We start from the raw sequence: 21057 nt of genomic DNA on the forward strand, positions 1-21057 counted from the left end.
AGACCTTCCTATCGCGTTATCTTTGCTCGGATCTTACTCTCGTGATTCAAGGTAAGGCACCGATGGATTGGTAACTATTCGCATAGTCTCCAGTGCTGTACATTCATTCATCACAATCCCGCTCTTCTGGGTCGATTGGTGATATCTTGAATTTGGGGACCAGCCTCGGATCGATGTTATGTCTGATTGGTCGTGTTGTTATGCGCGGCCTCGGTGGGTATTATTACTGTAAATAGCATTCCCATTCCCAGCCAACGGCAAGAGAGAATATTTGAAAACATCTGGGACTCTATCAAGCACAGTATATACTTGTATAAAAGAAGCCTAGGTCGTCTCTCTATGCAAGCAGCGACAGCCAAGCCAGCAGGTCGCTCGCTGTTGGGAAAAGTGCAACCCCACATTTAGTAGACACAGTGGGGATCTTTTGGATCCAACTGCGTCTTATATGCAGCATGTTGCATAGTTTGCTTACCCCTAATCCTGAACGGCAGGCCGATACTCGAAACCCCAGTCTATTGCTACTTTAATTGAGCCGGGAAGCATAAACCCGCCTTCACAGCGGTATTTGAGCAACGGGTGGATATTGGCCTGCGGCAATGCGAAGCTTAATTCCAACGTATTGTGAATGGTAGTGCTCGGCTCTTACGGCATCAGTATGGAAAACTCATTCCACTTCGTCTAAACCAAGGAAAAAGTGCGTGCTCCCCCAAGGTTTCATGACTGACGGAGGATCCGAATCCTCGAGCAACCTGCCTAAAAGTAGCCGGCATGTCACAAGCGGCGGTCCTATTTATGGCCGAATAGCGTGCCGAATCAGGACAAAGAAGCACCGCGCTGATCCGTCGCGTCCAGACGGAGAACGCTTTCCGTGCGACGGCAGCGAATTCCAACGTCCGAAGGATAGCTTGGTATTGGGCCCATAGGCCGTTTTTGGTGCACGAAGGTCTATCAATAGTCTAGATCCAGACAGGGCTGACCCTACGCATACTTGATCACATATTATCTGAGATGTGTACCCTGCGCGATGAATCAATGCATTGTGACGGCGGCATCGATTCGTTGCCGGCACTATATTTCGGTGTCATGGTAGAGCTGCAGTGACGCAATTTGGTGTTGATTCGTGGATAACCTCGTCTCCTGGTAAGATAAACCAACCGTGGTGTGACGATGCTGTTGATTCGTCAATTGGCACTTCTTTTTGTAGCGAGGCGTTTGTGATCAACAGAGTAAACCCTTGACGCAAGGGTGCTTACTGCGTTGGGTTGTTCTGTTAGCGTGTTTGCTTACACCGACGCCATGAGAGAGCTCCTTCCGATGACAACATTTACGTCTTGAATATTTGCCTCATATTAATACCAGTCTCCGTTTCCTTCGTAGTAGCTAATTTGTGGTTTGTTCATAGACTGAGAGTTCATCCAAAATACAGTCTCGACACTGAGGTGCTGAAAGCAAAAAGACGCATAAAAGCACATCAATTCTCTGTTCTAGCTAGGTCTAAGCAACAGCAATATACTAGAATACCTGTCATATAGGATACCGACCATGGACGATATTGCTGTCGTGGGTTTCTCCTTCAAGCTTCCTCAGGATGTCGAGGATGTCTCGAGTTTGTGGGAGACACTGGAAAACCGAAAGAACCTGATGACGAACTGGCCTGAATCACGTATCAAAAGTGAAGCGTTTCCACCAAACAGTCAGAATAAGGTTCGTTGTTTGACATACGCGCCAAGATTGTGTCCAAAATGACTAATATGGCCATAGCTCTACTGCCGTGGCGCACACTTCATCAATGACGACCCAGGCGCCTTCGATGCCCCCTTTTTCTCCATCACCGCTAAGGAGGCTGCGTCAATGGACCCCATGCAACGATGGACTCTCGAGACATCCTATCGTGCCTTTGAAAATGGTCAGATGGACCCAAATAACTCGAACGAGCAACTTAGAACTTTTCTGACCCTTCATCCATAGCTGGTATTCCCGTAGAGAGCCTTAAAGGTTCACGGACTGCAGTATTTGGCGCGTCCATGACGGATGATTACGCCAGAATGGTGTCACAGGATCCTGAGAACACACTACGTCAAGCTATTACGGGCACATTCGCTTCCATCTTACCAAACCGCGTGAGCTGGTTCTTCGATCTTCGTGGACCCAGTGTCCACGTTGACACTGCCTGCTCCAGCAGTTTGCTGGCCGTCGATTTAGCCTGTCAGTCTATTAGACACGATGAAGCCTCATCAGTGAGTCCATACATCCCTGAGGAAAATCTATATTCTTTCATCGTATCCCCTGAAATTCACTAATCAATACCCCAGGCCCTAGTCACTGGATCGAACTTGATTCTCGGACCCGCAGGCTTCTTCCTACTCTCCAATCTCAACTTCCTGTCTCCAGAAAGCAAATGCTATAGTTTCGATCACAGGGCCAACGGATATGCCAGAGGAGAGGGTATTATCGCCATGGTCCTCAAACCCATGTCGGCTGCTCTACGAGACGGCGACATGATTCGTGCTGTGATCCGTTCTACGGGGTCGAACCAGGACGGCCACACACCTGGGATGACGCAGCCCAGCCCTGAGGCGCAGGAAGAATTGATCAGACGTGTTTACGACAAGGCGAACTTACCATTCCACTTGACTCGTTATATTGAAGCTCATGGTCAGTTCAATTGTCAGGGGGTAAACCCAGGCTAGTTTCTTACAGACGAGCTTAGGAACGGGAACGCCGGTTGGTGATCCAATCGAGATGAAAGCCATTGGTAGAGTCTTCCGGCTTTATCGCTCGGCTGAGGCTCCACTCTATGTGTAAGTATTATTGAGGCAAAACTGTTGTGGTTCATGTGCTGACTGTATACCTCCCCCTATAGGGGGTCCGTCAAAGCCAATATTGGTCATCTTGAGGGATGTAGTGGTCTAGCTGGTGTCATCAAATCAATATGTAAGGTCTTTATTAGTTCTTACAAGCGCTAAAACTAGATGATTGTCCATGGGGATTAGATGTTAACAAAATGGTGTCGCAGTAATACTGGAGAAGGGCATCATCCCACCTAATGCCCTGTTCGAGAAAATCAACCCTGCTATTGATGTTGATTTCTATCATACGGAGGTACGTAAACCAGGCCGATGGCAATCAGATAGTCCAAAATAATAACCCCAAACTAGGTTCCGACTGAGAATATAGTCTGGCCAAATGAGGGCTTACGCCGAGTGTCGGTGAACTCGTTTGGATTTGGGGGCTCAAACACCCATATCATCCTGGACGACGCGTTCCATTATTTAGAAGATCGTGGAATCGCCGGAAACCATTGCACCATTCGTGTTGCTGATGATGCAACCAATGTGAAACTCATCTCAAATGGAATTGATCAGATCATGGGGACTATTAAGACTAACGGAACCCTTTTCGCGAATGGGACTTCCGGGGCCAATGGAAAACTGAACTTCAGTGGAACAGCAAGCGCAGATGATAATGCTCAGCTTGAGGCAAATTCCGATCTCAAAGAGGAGTGTTGTGGCAACGGAACTGCCAGCACCAGTGGAATAGCCAGCGACCAAGACGGAACCTCGTCTTCTACTTCAGGCACGAATGGTATTAACACTCCCACAACCGTCCCATCTATACACGAACCGCATCCTCACAGGCTCCTGGTCTTCAATGCCGCCGACTCCAAAGCCCTCAAGCGCACATTTCAGGGCTATGAGACATTCTTCAAAACGAAAATTGCAGACAACCCTGCCAAGCTCGACCAACTGGCTTTCACTCTAGCACAGAGACGCAGTCAGATGCTATGGCGAACGTTTTCGGTTGTGCCCAGCGGTGATAACGAAGATGCGGGAAAACTGGAAGCCCCTGGATCGATCCGGACTTCGACGGATACCGGCCTCGCGTTTGTCTTCACAGGACAAGGGGCCCAGTACGTGGGAATGGGCATGGAGCTTCTTCAGTACCCCGTGTTTGAGGCGACATTGCGATGTATAGATGAAGTGTATGCGAGTTTGGGATGCAAGTGGTCGATATTCGGTACGTAAGAAATGCTTACGATGCGCAGCGGAGTTTGCTTACAAGCTCGCAGACGAATTCAGCAATAGAGAAAACATTGACAAGCCCGAATACAGCCAGCCTCTATCTACGGCTGTTCAGATTGCTTTGGTAGAATTGCTGAAAACCTTTGGTGTCGTTCCCAAGGCCGTAGTCGGACACTCATCAGGGGAAATTGCAGCTGCGTGAGTATCATGAATCATAGCCCGTACACAGCGACTAAGAATTACCGTACTAAATCCCATGCAATAGTTACGCCATAGGCGCCTTATCCCTTCAATCAGCCTGCAAAGCCTCCTACTTCCGCGGCCAGCTTGCCGGCAAACTGCGAACTACGACTTCCTCCCCTAGAGCCATGGTATCAGTCAACCTTCCCGAGTCCCAAGTTTCTTCCTACCTGGAGAACATGAACTCGCCACAAATTATCGAGTCAATTACCATTGCATGCATCAATAGCCCTAAGAACTGCACCCTAGCCGGCTCAGAATCTTCCATCGATGCCGTCAAGTCCCAACTTGAGAAGGACGGTATATTCGCGCACAAGCTCAAAACGGGGGTGGCTTACCACTCGCCATCCATGGCGGCCATCGCGGATGAGTACCTATCACTCATGGGATCTTTGAAACCGCTCGAGAATGATGCACATAATTCCCTCAAGAAAGCAAGGAGCAAAGAACCATCATCAATCCCAATGGTCTCCTCCGTAACGGGCCAACGCATCCGTCTCGCCGATTTAGCTGTGGCTAGATATTGGGTAGACAACATGATGTGCCCCGTCCGCTTCTCCGCCGCTATAGAAACCCTCACTCAGCGTTCGTTGTGGCTCAAGATAGGAATGGTAAATATCACCGACCTTGTCGAGGTGGGACCGCACTGTACACTGAAGAGGCCGGTGCTAGATACGCTTGCTGCGGCGGGAACTTCATCTAATAATAACAAGAAATTGGCTCGGTATAGTTCGGTGCTGTACCGGCATAAACCGGCGGTGCAGACAGCGCTCGAGCTCGTGGGGACGTTGTATTGTCTTGGGCATGCTGTTTCGGTTACGGCGGCAAACCAGCATACAAGCGAGAAGGGGCCCATGCCATTCTTGGTGGATTGTCCGGAGTACCCGTTTGATCATTCAAACAAGTACTGGGCGGAATCGAGGCTGGGTAAGGATTTCAGACTTCGAGAGCCGGTGACTGGGGAGACGCTTGGTTGGAGTTTCAATGACTGGAATCCTCTGGAGCCGAGATGGAGGAATTTCTTGAGCGTTGAGACTACGCCCTGGGTGGGGGATCATGTTGTAAGTTCTCCTCAATATCACCCCCTTCCTTATTATCATCTACCAACACTACATGATGAATTATACTGATCAAGGTTGTTGCATAACAGGTCAGTGACACCGTCATCTATCCCGCAGCAGGCATGATCGTTATGGCCCTCGAAGCAGTCCAACAAATTTGCCCTCCAAGCCGCACTATCTCAGGTTTCTACGTAAAAGAAGCCGAGTTCATGAGCCCGATTGTTGTTAAAGAGGCCTGGGATGACAGGACCGAAACCATGCTGCATCTGCGACCCGTTCAGAACCCCTACGAAAAAGAAGCGACATGGTCCGATATCAAGATCTACGCACGGTCTGACGAGCGATGGACCGAGTGTTTCCGAGCCAGCGTCCAGCTTCAGTGTGAAGAGAGCACTCAAGTCGATAGGGGGCTGGAGGCAAAGTTGGAGGATGAGAATGTGCGTGAGAAGTATGCGTGAGCGGTGGAATCGTGCACGAGGCCTATTGATGCGCAGGTGTTTTATAAAGATTCCGCTGAGCATGGGATTAGATATGGTGATTGGTTCCGGCTTCTGGAGGATATTCGCTGGGATGGCAAGACGGATGCTATCTCCCGTGTTAGTGTCTCGATGGCGAAGCATCATACGTCCAGTATCGTTCACCCTGCTGTGTTGGATGCGGCTTTCCATGCGCTGAGGATTAGCACTACGAAGGGACTGTCGAACTGGTCTCCCACGAGCATCCCCGTTCGCTTACAGGATGCATGGTTCGCGCACTCGGGGTGGCTGCAGCTTTATACCTCTTCGGTCCGATATCTTGCCAACTCGAGCGGCGAGCCTGGCCAGGAGAGTACCGTAGGCACCATCTACGCCCTGGCTGACGACGGGTCGACGTTATGCACTATGAAAAAACTGACACTAGCGTCAGTTCCGAAGGAGGAAAAAGGGGAGATTGCCGCCAAAAAGCTGTTATACGGCATTGAATGGAAACCTCAACTACGTTTGCTCGATCCGGAACAGCTCCTGCTCGCGTGTGGTGCCAATACCTTCGTCAAGGACGAGAGGGACCTAATCATCCATCACCAGAAACTCGGTACATTACTTAATCTGGCTGTATTCCGGATACTGAAGCAACTATCCGAAGCAGACCGAGAGAAAGTCCCAGAGAACTTGCGAAGACAACTTGTCTGGATGGAACACCACGCCAAGCAACTCTCCGGCTCAGGGGCAGAAACCATCAACACCGAAATCACTGACACCGACCTTGAATCTCTCCTCCAACAAATCGAAACCCTCCACCCTCCCTGGAAACTCTTCACCGCTGTCGTGCGGCACTTACACCCCATCCTAACCGGCGTGATTGACCCCCTCGAAGTCATCTTCGACTCAAACCTCGCCTCGATATTCTACGTCGACATGTTCGATAGTATCTGCGATCTTCGGCTGCATAAATTTCTCGAACTCGCCTCGCATGAGAACCCTGCTCTGCGCATTCTCGAAGTAGGCGCTGGGACGGGCGGCATGACGTCGCACGTTTTGACCAGCCTGCAGAATCTCGAGAAGCAGGGCGGTGGACTGAGGTTCAAGGAGTACACGTACACCGACATCTCACTGACGTTCTTCGAGGAGGCGGGGGATAAGTGGGAGAAGCTGGGGTTAGGAGAGAGGATACGGTTCAAGACTTTGGATCTCGAACGCAGTCCCATAGATCAGGGGTTCGAAGAGGGCGGGTATGATCTAGTCATTGCGGGGAGTGTTTTGCATGCTACCGAGGACTTGATGGCTACGATTCGAAACGTGCGCAAAATGTTGAAATCTGGAGGTAAACTTGTCGTGCTCGAGGCAGTGGCGCCGGAGAACGTAGTTACCAATTTTGCGTTTGGGTTGGTGCCGGGTTGGTGGCGGTGCGTGGAGGAGTGGAGAGAGATGTCGCCGGCTGTTAAGGAGGGGAAGTGGGATGAGTGTTTGAGGGCTGGGGGGTTCTCGGGGAATGATGTGTGTTTCAGGGATTATGAGGATGACGGGTGTCATATCTTCAGTATCATGATAACGACCGCTGGTGAAGAGACCTTTGAGGCTGATTCGAGTTCAGGGGTTCTCTTGGTGGTGGACGATCTGTCGGATCTTCAAAACGAACTGGCGAAGTCGATTGCAACTCATCTTGCAGGAGCCGAGATCCTATCTCTGGACCAGTTCCGTGCGACAGATCTGACCTTAGGGACTATTGTGGTGTCGCTTCTAGAAACGGACAAGTCTTTCCTCGCCGGAATATCCGAACACAATTTCAAGGGCCTCCAAGATCTTATCAAGCGGACAGGTAAATTGCTGTGGGTCACGTCAGTCAGCATTGAGGATTCACAATATCCAAAATACAGCATCGTTCAAGGGTTGCTGCGATCCATGCGATCCGAGTCACTCGAAAAGCACATCGTCACACTTAGTATTGAATCCCAGTCAGAGACACCCGCGGAGTATGCGCACTACGTCATCAAAGCTTTTAAATCAGCTTTCGAGTCCTCATCCCAGGAACTCGAATATATCATCAGCAACGGCCAAATCAGTTCCGGGCGAGTCGTGGAAGATGTCACTCTGAACTCGACCTTACGCTCGCTTCTCCACCCGCAGTTAAGGAAAAAGCTCTGGCTTCCAGGTCCCCCACTAGCTCTCTCAGTCCACAGCCCAGGAATTCTAGACACTCTCGAATTCGTCGAAGACACCCAACACGACTCCGAGCTTGGCCCCCAAGAGGTGGAAATCGAGGCTAAAGCCTGGGCCCTCAGCTTCCGGGACGTTTTCGTCGCCCTGGGCCGCCTTGATGCAAACGAGCAGCTCGGCGCTGACTGCGCTGGCGTAGTCACCCGAGTCGGGCCCTCTTGCACGTCTGGCATTCAGCCCGGCGACAGGGTGTGCATGATTTCTCTGGGGTGCATGCGGACGTGCCCCCGCGCGCACGAAGCTATCGTGCTCAAGATCCCGGGTGCTCTGTCCCTTGAGGCGGCGGCTTCTATCATTGGACCGGGAATTACGGCTTATTACGCATTTATTGATGTTGCACGGCTGAAAAAGGGAGAGAAGATATTGATCCATTCGGCTGCCGGGAGTACAGGACAGATGGCGATGTGGATTGCCAAGCTAAGAGGGGCGGAGATATTTGCTACAGTTGGCTTCGACGAGAAGAAACAGTTTCTCGTTGATCAGTTCGGCATACCAGAGGACCACATCTTCTATAGTCGGAACACGTCGTTCGCTCAGGGGATCATGCGGGTTACCAAGGGATACGGTGTGGACGTTGTACTCAACTCACTGTCGGGCGACGGACTGCGAGCTTCGTGGGAGTGTGTGGCGCCATATGGGAGGTTCATCGAAATCGGCAAGGTGGATATCAAATCCAACTCGGCGTTACCCATGGCTAGCTTTGCCAAGAATGTTAGCTTTTCCGCTGTCGATTTGCATCATGTCTTGGAGTCGGATCGGGAGCTGACGGCTAGGCTGTTGAGGAATACTATGGCTCTACTTGCGGCAGGCGAGATAGAACATCCGAAGCCGTTGCATGTGTATCCTGCATCTCAACTTGAGCAGGCGTTTAGGTACGTGCAGAGTGGCAGGAATACGGGGCGTACAGTTATCGGTGTGGATCCTTCTGATGTGGTTCCGGTAAGCAACCCTTATCCTTTTGAAAACCCGAGGTTTTGATTCATGTAGCTAACATCTACTTAAGCAACGTCTGGTAGAACGGCGGACTTGGATGTTCGACCCAAATGCATCATACGTCGTCGCAGGAGGATTTGGCGGCTTGGGTCGAGCTATTCTGCGCTGGATGGCGGCCAGAGGAGCCAAACACCTCATCGTACCCTCCCGATCTGGTCCAGCATCCAATACAGCATCCGAAGTCGTCTCTGAGCTAACACTTCTCGGTATCAACATCACCACCCCAAAATGTGACGTATCATCGCTCGCCTCCCTCGTGAGCGTCCTCCAAGACTGCTCTTCCACCATGCCCCCTATCAAAGGCTGCATCAACGCCACCATGGACCTCCAAGACGCGATCTTCGACAGCATGACCCATGCGCAGTGGGAGCTAACCCTCAAGTCCAAAGTCCAGTCCTCGTGGAATCTGCACCATTCCCTGCCGCAGGATCTCGATTTCTTCATACTCCTCTCGTCCCTCAGCGGCGTATGTGGAACTATCGGCCAGTCCAACTACGCAGCCGGCTGCTCGTACCAAGATGCCCTAGCTCGGTATCGTGTTGCCAACGGTCAAAAGGCCGTCTCGTTCGACATCGGCTGGATGCGCAACATCGGCATCATCGCCGAGACGGAAGCATACCAGCGCAACCGCCGTAACGCAAATGACATGCAGCAGATTGATGACCAGGAATTGTTAGCGCTGCTAGATATATACTGCGATCCAAACAACCCCGAGCAACAGCAAAATGACAAAAAGACCCAACTCCTCATCGGCCTCCACCACCCCGCCAATTTCCTCCTCGAATCGCAATCCCCACCGGCCCTGTTCGACCGCCCCCTCTTCGCCTCCTTCTCTCACATCATCGCCCCCCACTCCACTTTCTCCCTTTCCAACTCCAACTCCAGCAATCCCGATCACTCAGCAGCCCTGCACTTCCGTCAATCCACCGACACCAACGAGCGGGCACAGATCGTGATACGCGCTTTGACCGCCAAGCTGGCGCGCACCATGTCCATTTCAATCGACGAGGTGGAGCTACGGAAGCCGCTGTCGAGTTATGGGGTGGACTCGCTCATGGCGGTTGAGCTGCGGAATTGGATTGGACGGGATTTCGGCGCGCAGGTTGCGGTTTTTGATATCATGGGCGGTGTACCGATTGCGGCGGTGGGAGACTTGGTTGTGGCGAAGAGTAGTTTTGTGGGGGGGAAGGGATGGGGGGTGGGAAATAGGGGGTTATATTGGAGGATTTGGGTAGCTGGCTGGGAAGTAATAAGGTTCAAGATTGAAGAAGATCAATATTGGAAATGTGATAGTCATCTGCCCTACTATGTCTCTAGTTACACATGTATTTCAAGGAATTATGAAGGGGCCAAACATATTCTCCTAAATAATGTTACTGGGATACTGACAAAGGACCTTGGAACAACAACGCCACGTAAATCGTAACTTTGTCGCATAAAATTATAATATTAGGCTTCTAGATCATAATCAAAGTCGCAAAGACCTGAAATAATATTCTGCCGCTCGATTGCCCTGTCAAATTTGCATAGCCCATCTACTCTCACGACAAGATCCGGCTCGATTTGAACAGCGCAAAGTCTACTTTTGCTGGATCTGCGCTGCGTAAATTCAGGTACAAACCAGCTCCTCTCTGAAATTTTAAGCCATCAAAATCCGACAAGATTCTTTACAAGGGTTGACTTCCGATCTGAGTGAGCCTCGGATAACGGTATGAGCTTCTGGGATCTGGCAAAGCTCATGTTCCCTTGCCTTGCCGAGCTAGAGAAACGCATAGATAACTGGCATTCCGGCTTTTCAATAATTTTCTCACGAATTAAAAATGCCTACTCATCGGAGAATCACCTCAATTACTACCTAGGACGTATTTCATAGTTCTTCGGCTCCTGGATGAAGTTCCTTAGGTCTCCGGATCTTTTCATCAGGTATACCCACGGCCTATCGCACATCATTTATTGCAGCAGTTTGCTTGATATCCCTGGATCGTTCCTTCTTTTCGTTAGCAAGCCTTTTCATTCCAGTCACGGACCTGTTTGTGTTACGGCAGAACTGAAGGGCCCGTTCTCAGGATAGTACTGACGGGTCTTTTAGCTTTGGTCTCGAGACCCTTAGGCCTGGAAAAGATCTACTCTTACCCACGATGGATGTTCTGGAGATATTTACAGTATGAGAATAATAATATCTGTCGGCTGGTGTAGTTGGTCACTTCGCTGGTAGATAAGTCCCGATTTGAGCCTCGCCCACTTGGGTTGGTGACGAGTCGCGGGTTCGAATCCCGCAGCTGACACACAAGGGGGTTTAGTCAACCCTTACGGCGCGCTGCCCACCTTGTTGACTTCGCCTACCTAGCGATAATAGGGAGATTGGTGCAGTTTAGGATTACGAGCATCCTAGCCAGTCGACCGTCAAGCACTACGTCGGCGGAATATAACTCGACAGCCGGTCCAGAATTCGAATCGTTAATCCGACCCCTTATCGGACCTCGCCTATCCGATAACGCTCGTCGGCGAACCCGTCCCCTCACGATAGAAGGCGCGCAGCACGCCCCCTCGCCGCGATTCTTGCGAGCGTCTAGACCACGTTACGGTCTATCCACTTGAGCGTATGGTTGAGATGTATACGCTCGACGAGAACCCCAATTAGCAGATACTACGACTTGTCGCGACAAAAAAATAGTCGAGCATCTTCTGCACATCAGCAGCATCCCACCCCTGAGGACGAATTTAAGTGCCACATTACCACGCTTATCGGTAGTTCAGGCAGGGGTTGTAGCACAGACTTAGGGAGGGACAGGAGGTTTAGTAGTCGTTTGGCTACAAGTTTACCTGTATAACCGCCCGACGCGGCTTAAGGGCCCGCTATATCATCTATAGCCCCTTAAGGGAGTACTTGTAGAGGTACCGAGGGTTAACACCTACGGCGTATTTAATATTATTATTTAATAATATCTATTACGAACTAAGGCTCCCCAAGAGGCAGTCCATTGCTTTTTTTCAGTTTTCCGTGCAGTTTGCGGTACACCACTACATAAAAGACTATGCGTGACACAGTGTTGATAATTTCCTGTTGTGGGAGAAGCTGTAAAGGGTGATGTACTTAGGTCTGATGAAGCTCTCCAGGCTTGCTAGCTATAAACGGGGAAGTAGGCAACCTCGGTTAGCCCTAATACCACAACATTTCCACATCTACATATATGCACCCAATAAATCCCAACGTACGGATAGGCGGACAAGATAAACCTCCTTACTAACTTTAGCACCACCACATAATAGGATTTATTGGCAGGGCCGATTGTGGTGAGCCTCAAGGTAAGTGTCCAAGTACAAGGATTAATGAGGCTGGAAGGCGCTAATGTAGCACTGCACTGCCGTACTAGATATCGGGCTGCCAGATGTGCTAATGGAGGAGTGTGGTCCAAAAGAGCATCAGGTCCTATTCCACACCCCACCAAGCTCGATTTTGGGCGAGCATGAGGAATAGCACTGGAGGCCTTTCGATGTGGCTTGGGGGTCCCATTTGGTATCCCCCCCAGTGGGGCAGGTACCTAAAATTTTACATCTTTAGGGGGGAGAGGGGGTACGGTAAGACCTCTTTCCTGTTCTCCTAGTTTCACGATCTGTAGTAGTCGGCTCCCAAAACCTCCAGTTCTGGACATCTCCATGCCAACTACCCGACATTTGTAAGCAATATTGAAAAAGCAGGGCTGATGCATATTGCTAATGTCGACAAGAACAAGACCAAGTCTCACCGCCATACGTGCGCCTATCGAGACTGTGTTGGACAAAGGGATATCTACGCTCTGAACATCTAAAGAGACATGTCACCAGGTTGGTATTTATACTATATATAAAATATTGATATGATAATAACATTATATAGCGTACATTTGCAACAAATGCACGTCTGCAAATATTGTCCCAAATCTTTCAATCGTAAGGATAACTGGCGACAACACCTTCGATTACACACGAGGCCAAACACGAGACTTAAGAGAGTAGCTTACAATCCAGAAGCTGTCAAGCAATACACAACGGAGACTGAGCGATTAATACATAGTCGTCGAGTTATTAGAAATGAAAGATAGAAAAGCGCAAACACGTGTTTGGGATCTGTTGTACAATGTCAGTAACAGCAGAGGGTTTGATTCTTTCGAACGTAAATGGAAAGATGTAGATATATACATTAATTTACTCTCGAAGGGGATGAAGACAAGAGGTCGGACCAGCTGATGTGTCCTGAAGTGCACATTCATGGGACTGCTCCTTAACAGGATCACATTATAAACCAGAAATAGTGGTTTCATGCCCTGTCCTGGGCACAGCATATCGATACAGCGGTTCTTTTCGTTTATGAAAAACCAAGAAAATGATGCTTTTTATTGTTTTGTTCATTAGAAATGTGAATTCAAGTGTGGGAAACCTGGTCCAACATGGTCTATTTCTGTCTTGGCCTCAATGGCACAGCAATCAAACTCGGTATCCGCCGCCAGAATATCATCGTGAAATTCCATCTCAATTAGGTTTGGTTATTTTAGTAGATCCCATCCTTGTTATTGTCCCCATCATGACTCTATACCTGTTTGTTTGGCACTACCTGGTTAAGCGCACGTCGTATTGGTTTGACGATGAACCGCTCGAAGTCGATTCACGACGTTGGGATAAGGTTCCGCAGGGGCAAAGATTATTGATGCAGCACTAGTGTTCTCGTAGGGGTCCCTGACCATTATAGGATTCTTCTGGGCAGCTCGGTAGCCGTGAAATCCGGACGGAAGGATGCACACCACGCCCCTTAACAGTTGATGACTTTGCCAATTCGAATCGTATATCTATCGTGGGTTGAACTGCGAAATTATGTGATTTTAAAGCTACGTTTCGTGGGGTTGAGGTTTGAAAGTCTCTACTTTCGTATCTGCGAGAAAATTCGCATAGATGACAGCTGCAGAGGCGGGGTCGCGCTAAAACAGGTATTATAACGACTATCGCGTCAACTCTGGAAGCTAGAGTCCACACACTTTACCTAGATGGTGACCAAATCATCTCTTTCTTTGCCCCTTTTTAACCAGCGAATCGATATAGCTTCAATATTGCCCATTGTATCTACTACCAGTCGGAATCCTGCTCGTAATTCTGTCATTGCCTGGCTATAAGATACAATCGATCAAGCCATGCCCCACGACGAAGGCCAAAGTCCTGGTATGAAACGTAATCACCAGTACCCGCTACAGGCCTTGCACAGCTATAATCAATAGGAATGCCGGGAGTCCGTCTATTTATAGGGATCTTGCCTCGAAGTGGACAAGCAACGCTAAGAACATGTGCTTCTCAAGAGTAGCTTCGATGCTGCATGTTGCCTACGTCGGTTAGGACTTCATACCTACAGAATATCATTTACTCCTTCAAATTAGCGTTCAGCTTCCTCGACGAATACATCTCTGCAAGGTTGTACCTCTTATCGACGAAAAGAGCTGCAAACAGATCGAATTCGCATGGTACGAACGGAAATTTGCCCAGTCGACCACATATGAGACCTCTAAGGAATTGGATACAAGAATGCCAAGAGTTTACGTGGACCGCGGGCAAGGGATCCGAGAATTGACCTAGAATCCATAAAAAGTTATAACATGTGGCAGAATATTGAGAGATAACTTGATTTAACACTATTCCGTTGGACAACAAGGGATCAAATTCGCCACAAAATTCACCCCTACGGCAAGAGCACGCCCAGCCTGGAAAACCCGAGCGATATCCAGTTTTTAACAGCTTAACCTGTGCCCGAACCCCCGTACGGCCTCGGTGAAATCCGCGACGGTATCACTTAGGTTATTGAGCATGCTAGCTAGCGCCTACCTAGGACGACCCAGAGACTCTTCTTCCAACATCTTGTCACGTCCTTAGTCGGCAGAGGCCTCGGAATAGAGGTAGGTCCGATCCGTTGCCCTTGCCCAGGCCAAAAATGTGAATGTGTTCGAACAGGCTCTAGGAGATTGGATAGGACAGCCATCTAGACGGGGCGGAAGAAAAGAAGCGAACGAGGGCGAAGGAACGATTTAAAAAAGTGGCTACAAGGCAAATGAAACTGGTTGTACGAGCCATTTCCGCCGGCAATGATTTCACGATGTACTTGTGGGACCCCGATGAGGGCACAGAACCCGTTTCTAGGCTCGCGGGAACCGTGATTGTCGTTCTGGGATCTGATCGTGGCAAGCGCAATTCGGAGGCTACTTTACGATAGTCGGGCCTTGCCGTTGTCGAATGAACCAATGGTATCGACATCCAAGGATATACTTAAGTTCTAGGCGCTTTTAGCATTATTTATTTAAGCTGGTTTGCGTGGCTAGGTCACCGACCTGCTGTCAGACCTTATAAATACCAAAAATACCTCATCCTATAGCGAGTGGGTCCCTCGTCTTTTGACGGTCAATTTGGTCCAACACCTGCCCTGCCTCGACTTGAGATTGAAGAAAGTCGAGCAGCTCGAAAGAGTCATCTGTCTCTCCTTCCAAAGCAGAGGAAGGGCCAAGACGATTATAAAATGGCCATTGGAAACAAGATGGAAAGAAGCCGGCGTATTCCCAATCAACAATAGCCTGAATTTTTAAAGTCAACGGGTCGACAACGACATTTTGCTGAGATAGATCGTTGTGGCAGAACACGTATTCATCCGAATTTGACGGTCGAAGAGCCCAAGCATCCTCATCCGTGCGTCGCATGACCCGGTACGGAGGGATCACAAGCCCTGTCGGGCCCCCGATTCGGTTGGACTTCAGGGTCTTGAGAGTGGTAAGATGGGTCTTGAGCTCTAAGCGCAGTTTTTTCTCGTCTTCCGAGAGATCTGACATGCTAGCCCCGTCGACATATTCCTCGATCAGGTAATAGGCTTCGTCATCCTCGAAATCGCAATATACAGTTGGGACTGGAATATTGGTGTGCTGACGGATAAATCTCAACGATTCCGCTTCGTTCCTAAGCCTCTCTTTATTCACCCGCGGGATGTGGAGACCGAGATGTCCAGTACGAAACTCCCGAGGCCGTAGAGTTCGCTTGATGAAGGTGCCGTGGCGGTGATAGTATTTTCGTTCATATGTTTTAGCAAAACATCCTTCCTCGCGCAGCTCCTGCGCCATGTCGATGAAGGGTGAGTCAGGTCGAAACTAAACGTAGCAGCAGTGACAGAGCTGCTGAAGTGATTGAGCCGAATCGGTGCCTGCGGCAAATCTTCGCAATTGAAACCACCGCGGTTGGGAGTTTATGAGCTTAGTTGGGACAAGTGAGTATCCTGGTCGATCTACCGCACTGGACTCATGTCACGAATGTCAAGTTCATGGAATTCGTGCCAAGTCAGCTGTGTGGTCAGATCTGTTGATTCGTGGATTGATTGATGATAAGTCTAGGTTTCTATGTAACGCGGTAACAGCGTTGGCTTTATTTCCACTTTTGTGGGGCCTAGGGCCACACTTAGATCCACACAAGCTCTCAGCGATACCGATAGAGGGAGGAGGGTTACACCGCCTGCAGGCTGGTTTCTGCAATTGTGTAGGGAGGACCTTGCTCCTGGACAGCCACCTAATCTACGGGATTTTTCATCAGATACACACATCATAGCCCGATTTTATAAGCCTGTTTGGAAGAGATGTCAACAAATGTCATGCAGATGTGCGCCTAGCTCAACCAAGAATGATCCCAATATCCCATGACGAACACTATCAAACGCGTCTCTGTCAGATGTCAGCCACGTCTCGTGTAAGGAGTGTATTAGTGCCTAATGGGGCGCCTTTCCACAACTAGGACACTCAGTCCGGGTGCTGGACACCTCAGTCCTGCAATGTTTACACTTTGAAATCGTGGAAGGCATGACGATTTTTAGACCGATGGGAAATGTAATGGTTTTGGACTGCCGGTCAGGAGTATAGAGAGGAGGGCAATGTTTTTGATGATCCACATTGGACATAGATAGGATAGCATGGTGCCTTTATAGATTCGATGCTACAAGACAACCATGGTCGGTTAGAAGCACACACACTTCGAATGTGACACAATTCACGGAGCATCTGTTGAGCAGCGAGGTACAGTGAAAATTTGCATTGTATGGGAGGGAACAGGTGATTGAACCGCTTCCACACCACCTACTCCCTGATGCAAACTCGGCTCCAGACTCCGCCCTGTCCCTGTAAGACCCTGTAAGACCAATGGTTATTAGCGTCTCGAGATACAATTATGTGTGGTATATGTCATACTTGATGCCGTGGTGTGAAGCTATGTGCAATAAAATTCAGTCCCGTCACTGGAGAGAATCTGAATTGTGTTCAGCATATAAAATGTGTTCGGCTGGGTTGCTGGTACGCTATGGTACTGAATTCGGTGGAGTGGTAGGGCCTAGAGCATATCGCCTTCCAAATCTAGCAATTATCTGCACGAGCGGTAGTTGTTCTTCGGGTGCCATGTTAAATATGGCGCGTCACTTGATGGCTGACAACTTGTTGACTACGGATGAAATTGCCAAAGAAGAGCATCCTCAATGAATAGCAGCTGAGATTTTATTGAAAACGCGCCAACCATAAACGCTCGTCTAACGTCTTGAAGCCTACCACATCCAAAGTATAGGTTACCATACTGCCTAGAGTTGTACATATCAACATTTCTTTTGATGTATATATGCCTTTAGATTCGCTCTTGGATGCCCCCGCACTAATTGAACTCATTGATAAGAGGGGTCTGTGCCTTCGTCTGAAACAAAGTAAAGTTAAAATGGTGAAGTTGAGAGGAGGCCTTGGCGAGTGAGGCAAGCAGCTTCTAGCCAAGGCAGGCAGAGGGCCGTTCAGCCAGAACAGCTAATCTTCAGTTTTAAACATCCCGGAAAGAAGGCGGTGTTGCAAGTGGAGGCCGAGGTCTATAGGAACAGGTCATATCAAAAACATCGTGCACGTAATATCGAAATGGTTTAAATATACAAGTATTGAGATTCACCATAATTGCAACGGCGTTCCTGCATGAGATTCTACGGGATCTTGCTTCTTCAAAACCGCTCTTGGACGATTATAGGACCTTTTACCTGTTAGAGCCAATCCGTTCTCATACTACGTATCTATCATCTTAGTGTCCTTTTGAGCTTTGCGAAGGACCTCTCTCATCCTCAAATACAGTCGCACATCGTCCTTCTTCCATCTCTCGCCACTCGGGAATGCCTCCTTTCTATGCCTGTTTTGCCCCTCGCTCCAGACGCGCCTTCTCGTATTTCTCTAATGGCAAGGTCCATGTCAATCAAGAAGGAGGGCCAGGAGGGGTTGGTCTCGTCCTCATTGATCATGATATTGTTAATTGAGATGTCCCTATGAAGGAGACCCGCCTGATGTAGAGATTGATGTCCTTTGATACTGCCCTCGAACGCGGCAAACAGAGCTGTCCGAGAGCGTGCTTCATAGATTGGAGTTCCGTAATCACGGAGAATAAGCCGTCGGTGAACCCGATTTTGTAAGGGATTGTAGCCTGCCTTGGTTGGGGATGCTGAACAACATCGTTTCGCAGGTGGCAAAGAAGCTCCAGTTTGACTAGATGACCTTTTGGTGCCACCGTACCCACTCCGACTTATCCGGGGAGTAGATACTGCGCTTTCGTTTGTCGGAAGTACGGATCTTTCTGGCCGATAGTTTGTTGCCTCGGTGATATTCAGTCCCCCCCGGATATTATCCCGAATGTTGTCAACTGCCCCCCGGACATAGACCGTCTCATGATGATAATATCGAGCCAAGTTGACCACATCTTTGTCTGTGGCCTCCTTCAAGAGCTCGCCTTCTTCGTCGCGCTCCGTGTACTGCCATGAATCCTTGATCACTAACGGAACTTCTGGATGACCATCACGATAAGCTTTCCAGCAAGTTGTAGCTCGGCCGGCGACACAAGGTGCCCGCTTCATAATTTTCTCAATCACTATCCGCTCTGTCTGCCCATTCCGTTGGATGTGGACATAACGCTGGCCAGCCTTTGTTATAATTGTAGGGTCAAATCCAAGCTCTTCCTCGGTCATCCACAGAAACCCAAGGATGGTGAATACAAACTGTGGTCCATCTTGGTTGATATCGAATTGTTCAGAGGCGATGCCCACGAGTCGGTCGAATTCCCATATCCTCATAAGAGATCCACAAAGAGTAAAGCCCAGGACAAAACGGCGGGTATCTTGAGCAGTGAGCACCTCTCGTGCATAGCGGCCCAGGTCAAGCCATGCTTTGGAGGCGATGTTGGCCGATGGATTGCTTTTCACCTCCCCGGGGACGAGGATCTGCCGCCAGTGGCAATGGGAGTCTTTTCTGGCCTGGGAATCATTTACGAATCCGATATTTAACTTGCGCTCTCCCGTGGAGCCCTGAATAGGCTTGTTTGGCTGTGCTAAAGGCCTTCGTTGGTTTGTCAGGGCAGAATTGTAGCTTTTTCCCAAACCTGCCAGCTTCTCACTTCTGCCAGCAAACCAACTCAAAACGTCATCCTGCTTTGCATCCTTAGGCCATCCTACCCAGCCTTCCTTGAACGGTGGATTATCTCCTTCCAAGCACTTCTCAAACACGGCTTTCGAGGCGACCTCCAGGCCAGGTACGCGCCCACAGAATTTCTCGCGGAATTGACGAAGGCCAGCATAGAGAGGACCAAGTTCCTGCTTATGGACTCTGTCCACATCTTGTCGGTATTCTGCCGAGTTTGCGGGGCTGCTTATATTATAAAGCCATGGCGTCTGTTGAAGGGAGGAGGCAGCCGGTCGGGGAGGAGGGGTGGATTCGGTAACGGCGATGTAGACTTGATCCCAGATCTCGCCGTCAGGGCATTTGGTGAGCGCTGCATTCAGTAGAGGTTAAACACGGTCGAAATCGAAGTGATTGGAATTGACGGCGGAATTGAGCCCAGTAAGATCGCTGAGAAGATTCTTGCCCCTGCCGGTGGAGGGCAGAAGTCGTGGGGTTCGAAGACCTTGCAGCGCCACGAGGAGATCTAGAGTCAAGTCTTGGAGGTCTGCGTGGGTCAGCGGAGTAGGCAGATAAAGCCGGAACAAATTACCATCATGGTCAAGTCGGTCAAGCGAGTCGGGCGAGCATGAAATGCCTCGGCTGCCACAGGTCGAGTTAAACGAAGCACGAAAGCTGTCTAGGCCTGTCCCAATAGGATTTTCCGTAATGACCTTTGAGTGATCTTGGTTTGTCATGGAGACAGGCTTCGTGTCGATACTTGTGATGCTCTTGGATTGGGAGCCATGACAGACCAGACCTGGACCAGGTGGCGAGTCGCGAGAAGCTGGGTAGCAGTTTGTTGTCTCCAGACTGTTTGCTCTCCAAGGTGCTTAGTTAGATTAAATGACTTAACGCATCGGCTACAATAGACGGCCCGCTTTAAATCTGCTGCCTGGCGGCCAAATCAACATTATGGAATTTCACATTTATATGACACCATTACGATACAGTGACCAAAGCATTTGACCATGATACTTTGCGAGACTGCAACCATTCTAACAGCGTACCACACAGTTGATGGGAGGATCGATCATGCGATGCAGTAGAGCTGCGTGCTCCCGGCCTGTTACCTAAGGTGAGAGCTACGGCGTGCGGGACGATTTCAACTGATATGCCCTATAAATTCAAAAGTTTACAATGTAACGACACTTGAGAGTTGTACGCGAACATACCTAGATAGGATAGGAGGGATTCGTGGATCTTGTGCGATCACAATCCCAGTCACATAGTGACATAGTGTCACGAGAAGGCAAAGTATAAGCACCTATATGTACTGTTGCCCGATTTTACGCACCCACATGTAAGCCTGGTGTAACGGGGTAAGGCCGGACATCAGGGAAATAGGTTACGGGGCTAAGAGAAAGTTTATTTTCTCTTCTGTAAGAGGCACAGAGGCAGAGTAGGACACGAGTTCTCCATCTTCACGCATCTTTTTTTCATCATCTTATTCAATCAACTTGACTTTTGTTTTCGATTCTAGTTAGCGAGATCTTCAATCATGCGGTTCTTTTCTATATGCATTTAGACACTACTTTCGAAACCCTATTATTCTGCCCTCATC

The 21057-nt window shown here is 49.4% G+C and overlaps 4 protein-coding genes and 1 non-coding gene across 5 annotated transcripts; 3 read left to right on the forward strand and 2 right to left on the reverse strand.

Annotated features, from left to right (window-relative positions):
• Positions 1–1539: 1539 nt before the first annotated feature.
• BCR38DRAFT_400259 (fatty acid synthase S-acetyltransferase) lies at positions 1540–10435 on the forward strand (the record flags this gene model as incomplete). The annotated part of the gene is given in 14 exon segments (XM_040857734.1): positions 1540–1704; positions 1762–1906; positions 1969–2237; positions 2313–2655; positions 2711–2801; positions 2864–2934; positions 3017–3102; positions 3159–3441; positions 3553–4017; positions 4070–4220; positions 4288–5323; positions 5413–5764; positions 5783–8955; positions 9020–10435. The coding sequence occupies 14 exon segments, from the start codon at positions 1543–1545 to the stop codon at positions 10433–10435; spliced, it is 8043 nt and encodes a 2680-aa protein (XP_040711429.1).
• Positions 10436–11191: 756 nt separating this feature from the next.
• Positions 11192–11294, forward strand: BCR38DRAFT_t319. The gene has a single exon. It is a non-coding gene; the product is annotated as a tRNA-Thr (tRNA).
• Positions 11295–12548: 1254 nt separating this feature from the next.
• Positions 12549–13108, forward strand: BCR38DRAFT_447524 (uncharacterized protein). The gene is made up of 3 exons (XM_040861157.1): positions 12549–12686; positions 12738–12834; positions 12887–13108. Exon 3 carries the CDS (start codon positions 12903–12905, stop codon positions 13089–13091), a length of 189 nt encoding a protein of 62 aa, XP_040711430.1. The 5' UTR covers positions 12549–12686; positions 12738–12834; positions 12887–12902; the 3' UTR covers positions 13092–13108.
• A 2061-nt stretch (positions 13109–15169) lies between these two features.
• Positions 15170–16472, reverse strand: BCR38DRAFT_74002 (kinase-like domain-containing protein). Its single transcript, XM_040865600.1, has 2 exons — positions 15354–16472; positions 15170–15298 (listed from the first exon to the last, which is right to left on the reverse strand). Exon 1 carries the CDS (start codon positions 16128–16130, stop codon positions 15387–15389), a length of 744 nt encoding a protein of 247 aa, XP_040711431.1. The 5' UTR covers positions 16131–16472; the 3' UTR covers positions 15170–15298; positions 15354–15386.
• Positions 16473–18136: 1664 nt separating this feature from the next.
• Positions 18137–20301, reverse strand: BCR38DRAFT_527535 (uncharacterized protein; the record flags this gene model as incomplete). Its single annotated transcript, XM_040865398.1, has 3 exons — positions 20047–20301; positions 19852–20001; positions 18137–19827 (listed from the first exon to the last, which is right to left on the reverse strand). Exons 1-3 carry the CDS (start codon positions 20189–20191, stop codon positions 18137–18139), a joined length of 1986 nt encoding a protein of 661 aa, XP_040711432.1. The 5' UTR covers positions 20192–20301.
• Between the last annotated feature and the right edge of the window lie 756 nt (positions 20302–21057).

The sequence above is a fragment of the Pseudomassariella vexata genome (genome assembly GCF_002105095.1).
Source record: "Pseudomassariella vexata strain CBS 129021 chromosome Unknown BCR38scaffold_16, whole genome shotgun sequence".
Classification (NCBI taxonomy): Eukaryota; Fungi; Ascomycota; class Sordariomycetes; order Amphisphaeriales; family Pseudomassariaceae; genus Pseudomassariella; species Pseudomassariella vexata.

Coding starts and splice junctions, on each gene's coding strand:
- BCR38DRAFT_447524 (XM_040861157.1), top strand. CDS start 12,903: ATGCACGTCTGCAAATATTGTCCCAAATCTTTCAATCGTAAGGATAAC.
- BCR38DRAFT_74002 (XM_040865600.1), bottom strand. CDS start 16,130: ATGGCGCAGGAGCTGCGCGAGGAAGGATGTTTTGCTAAAACATATGAA.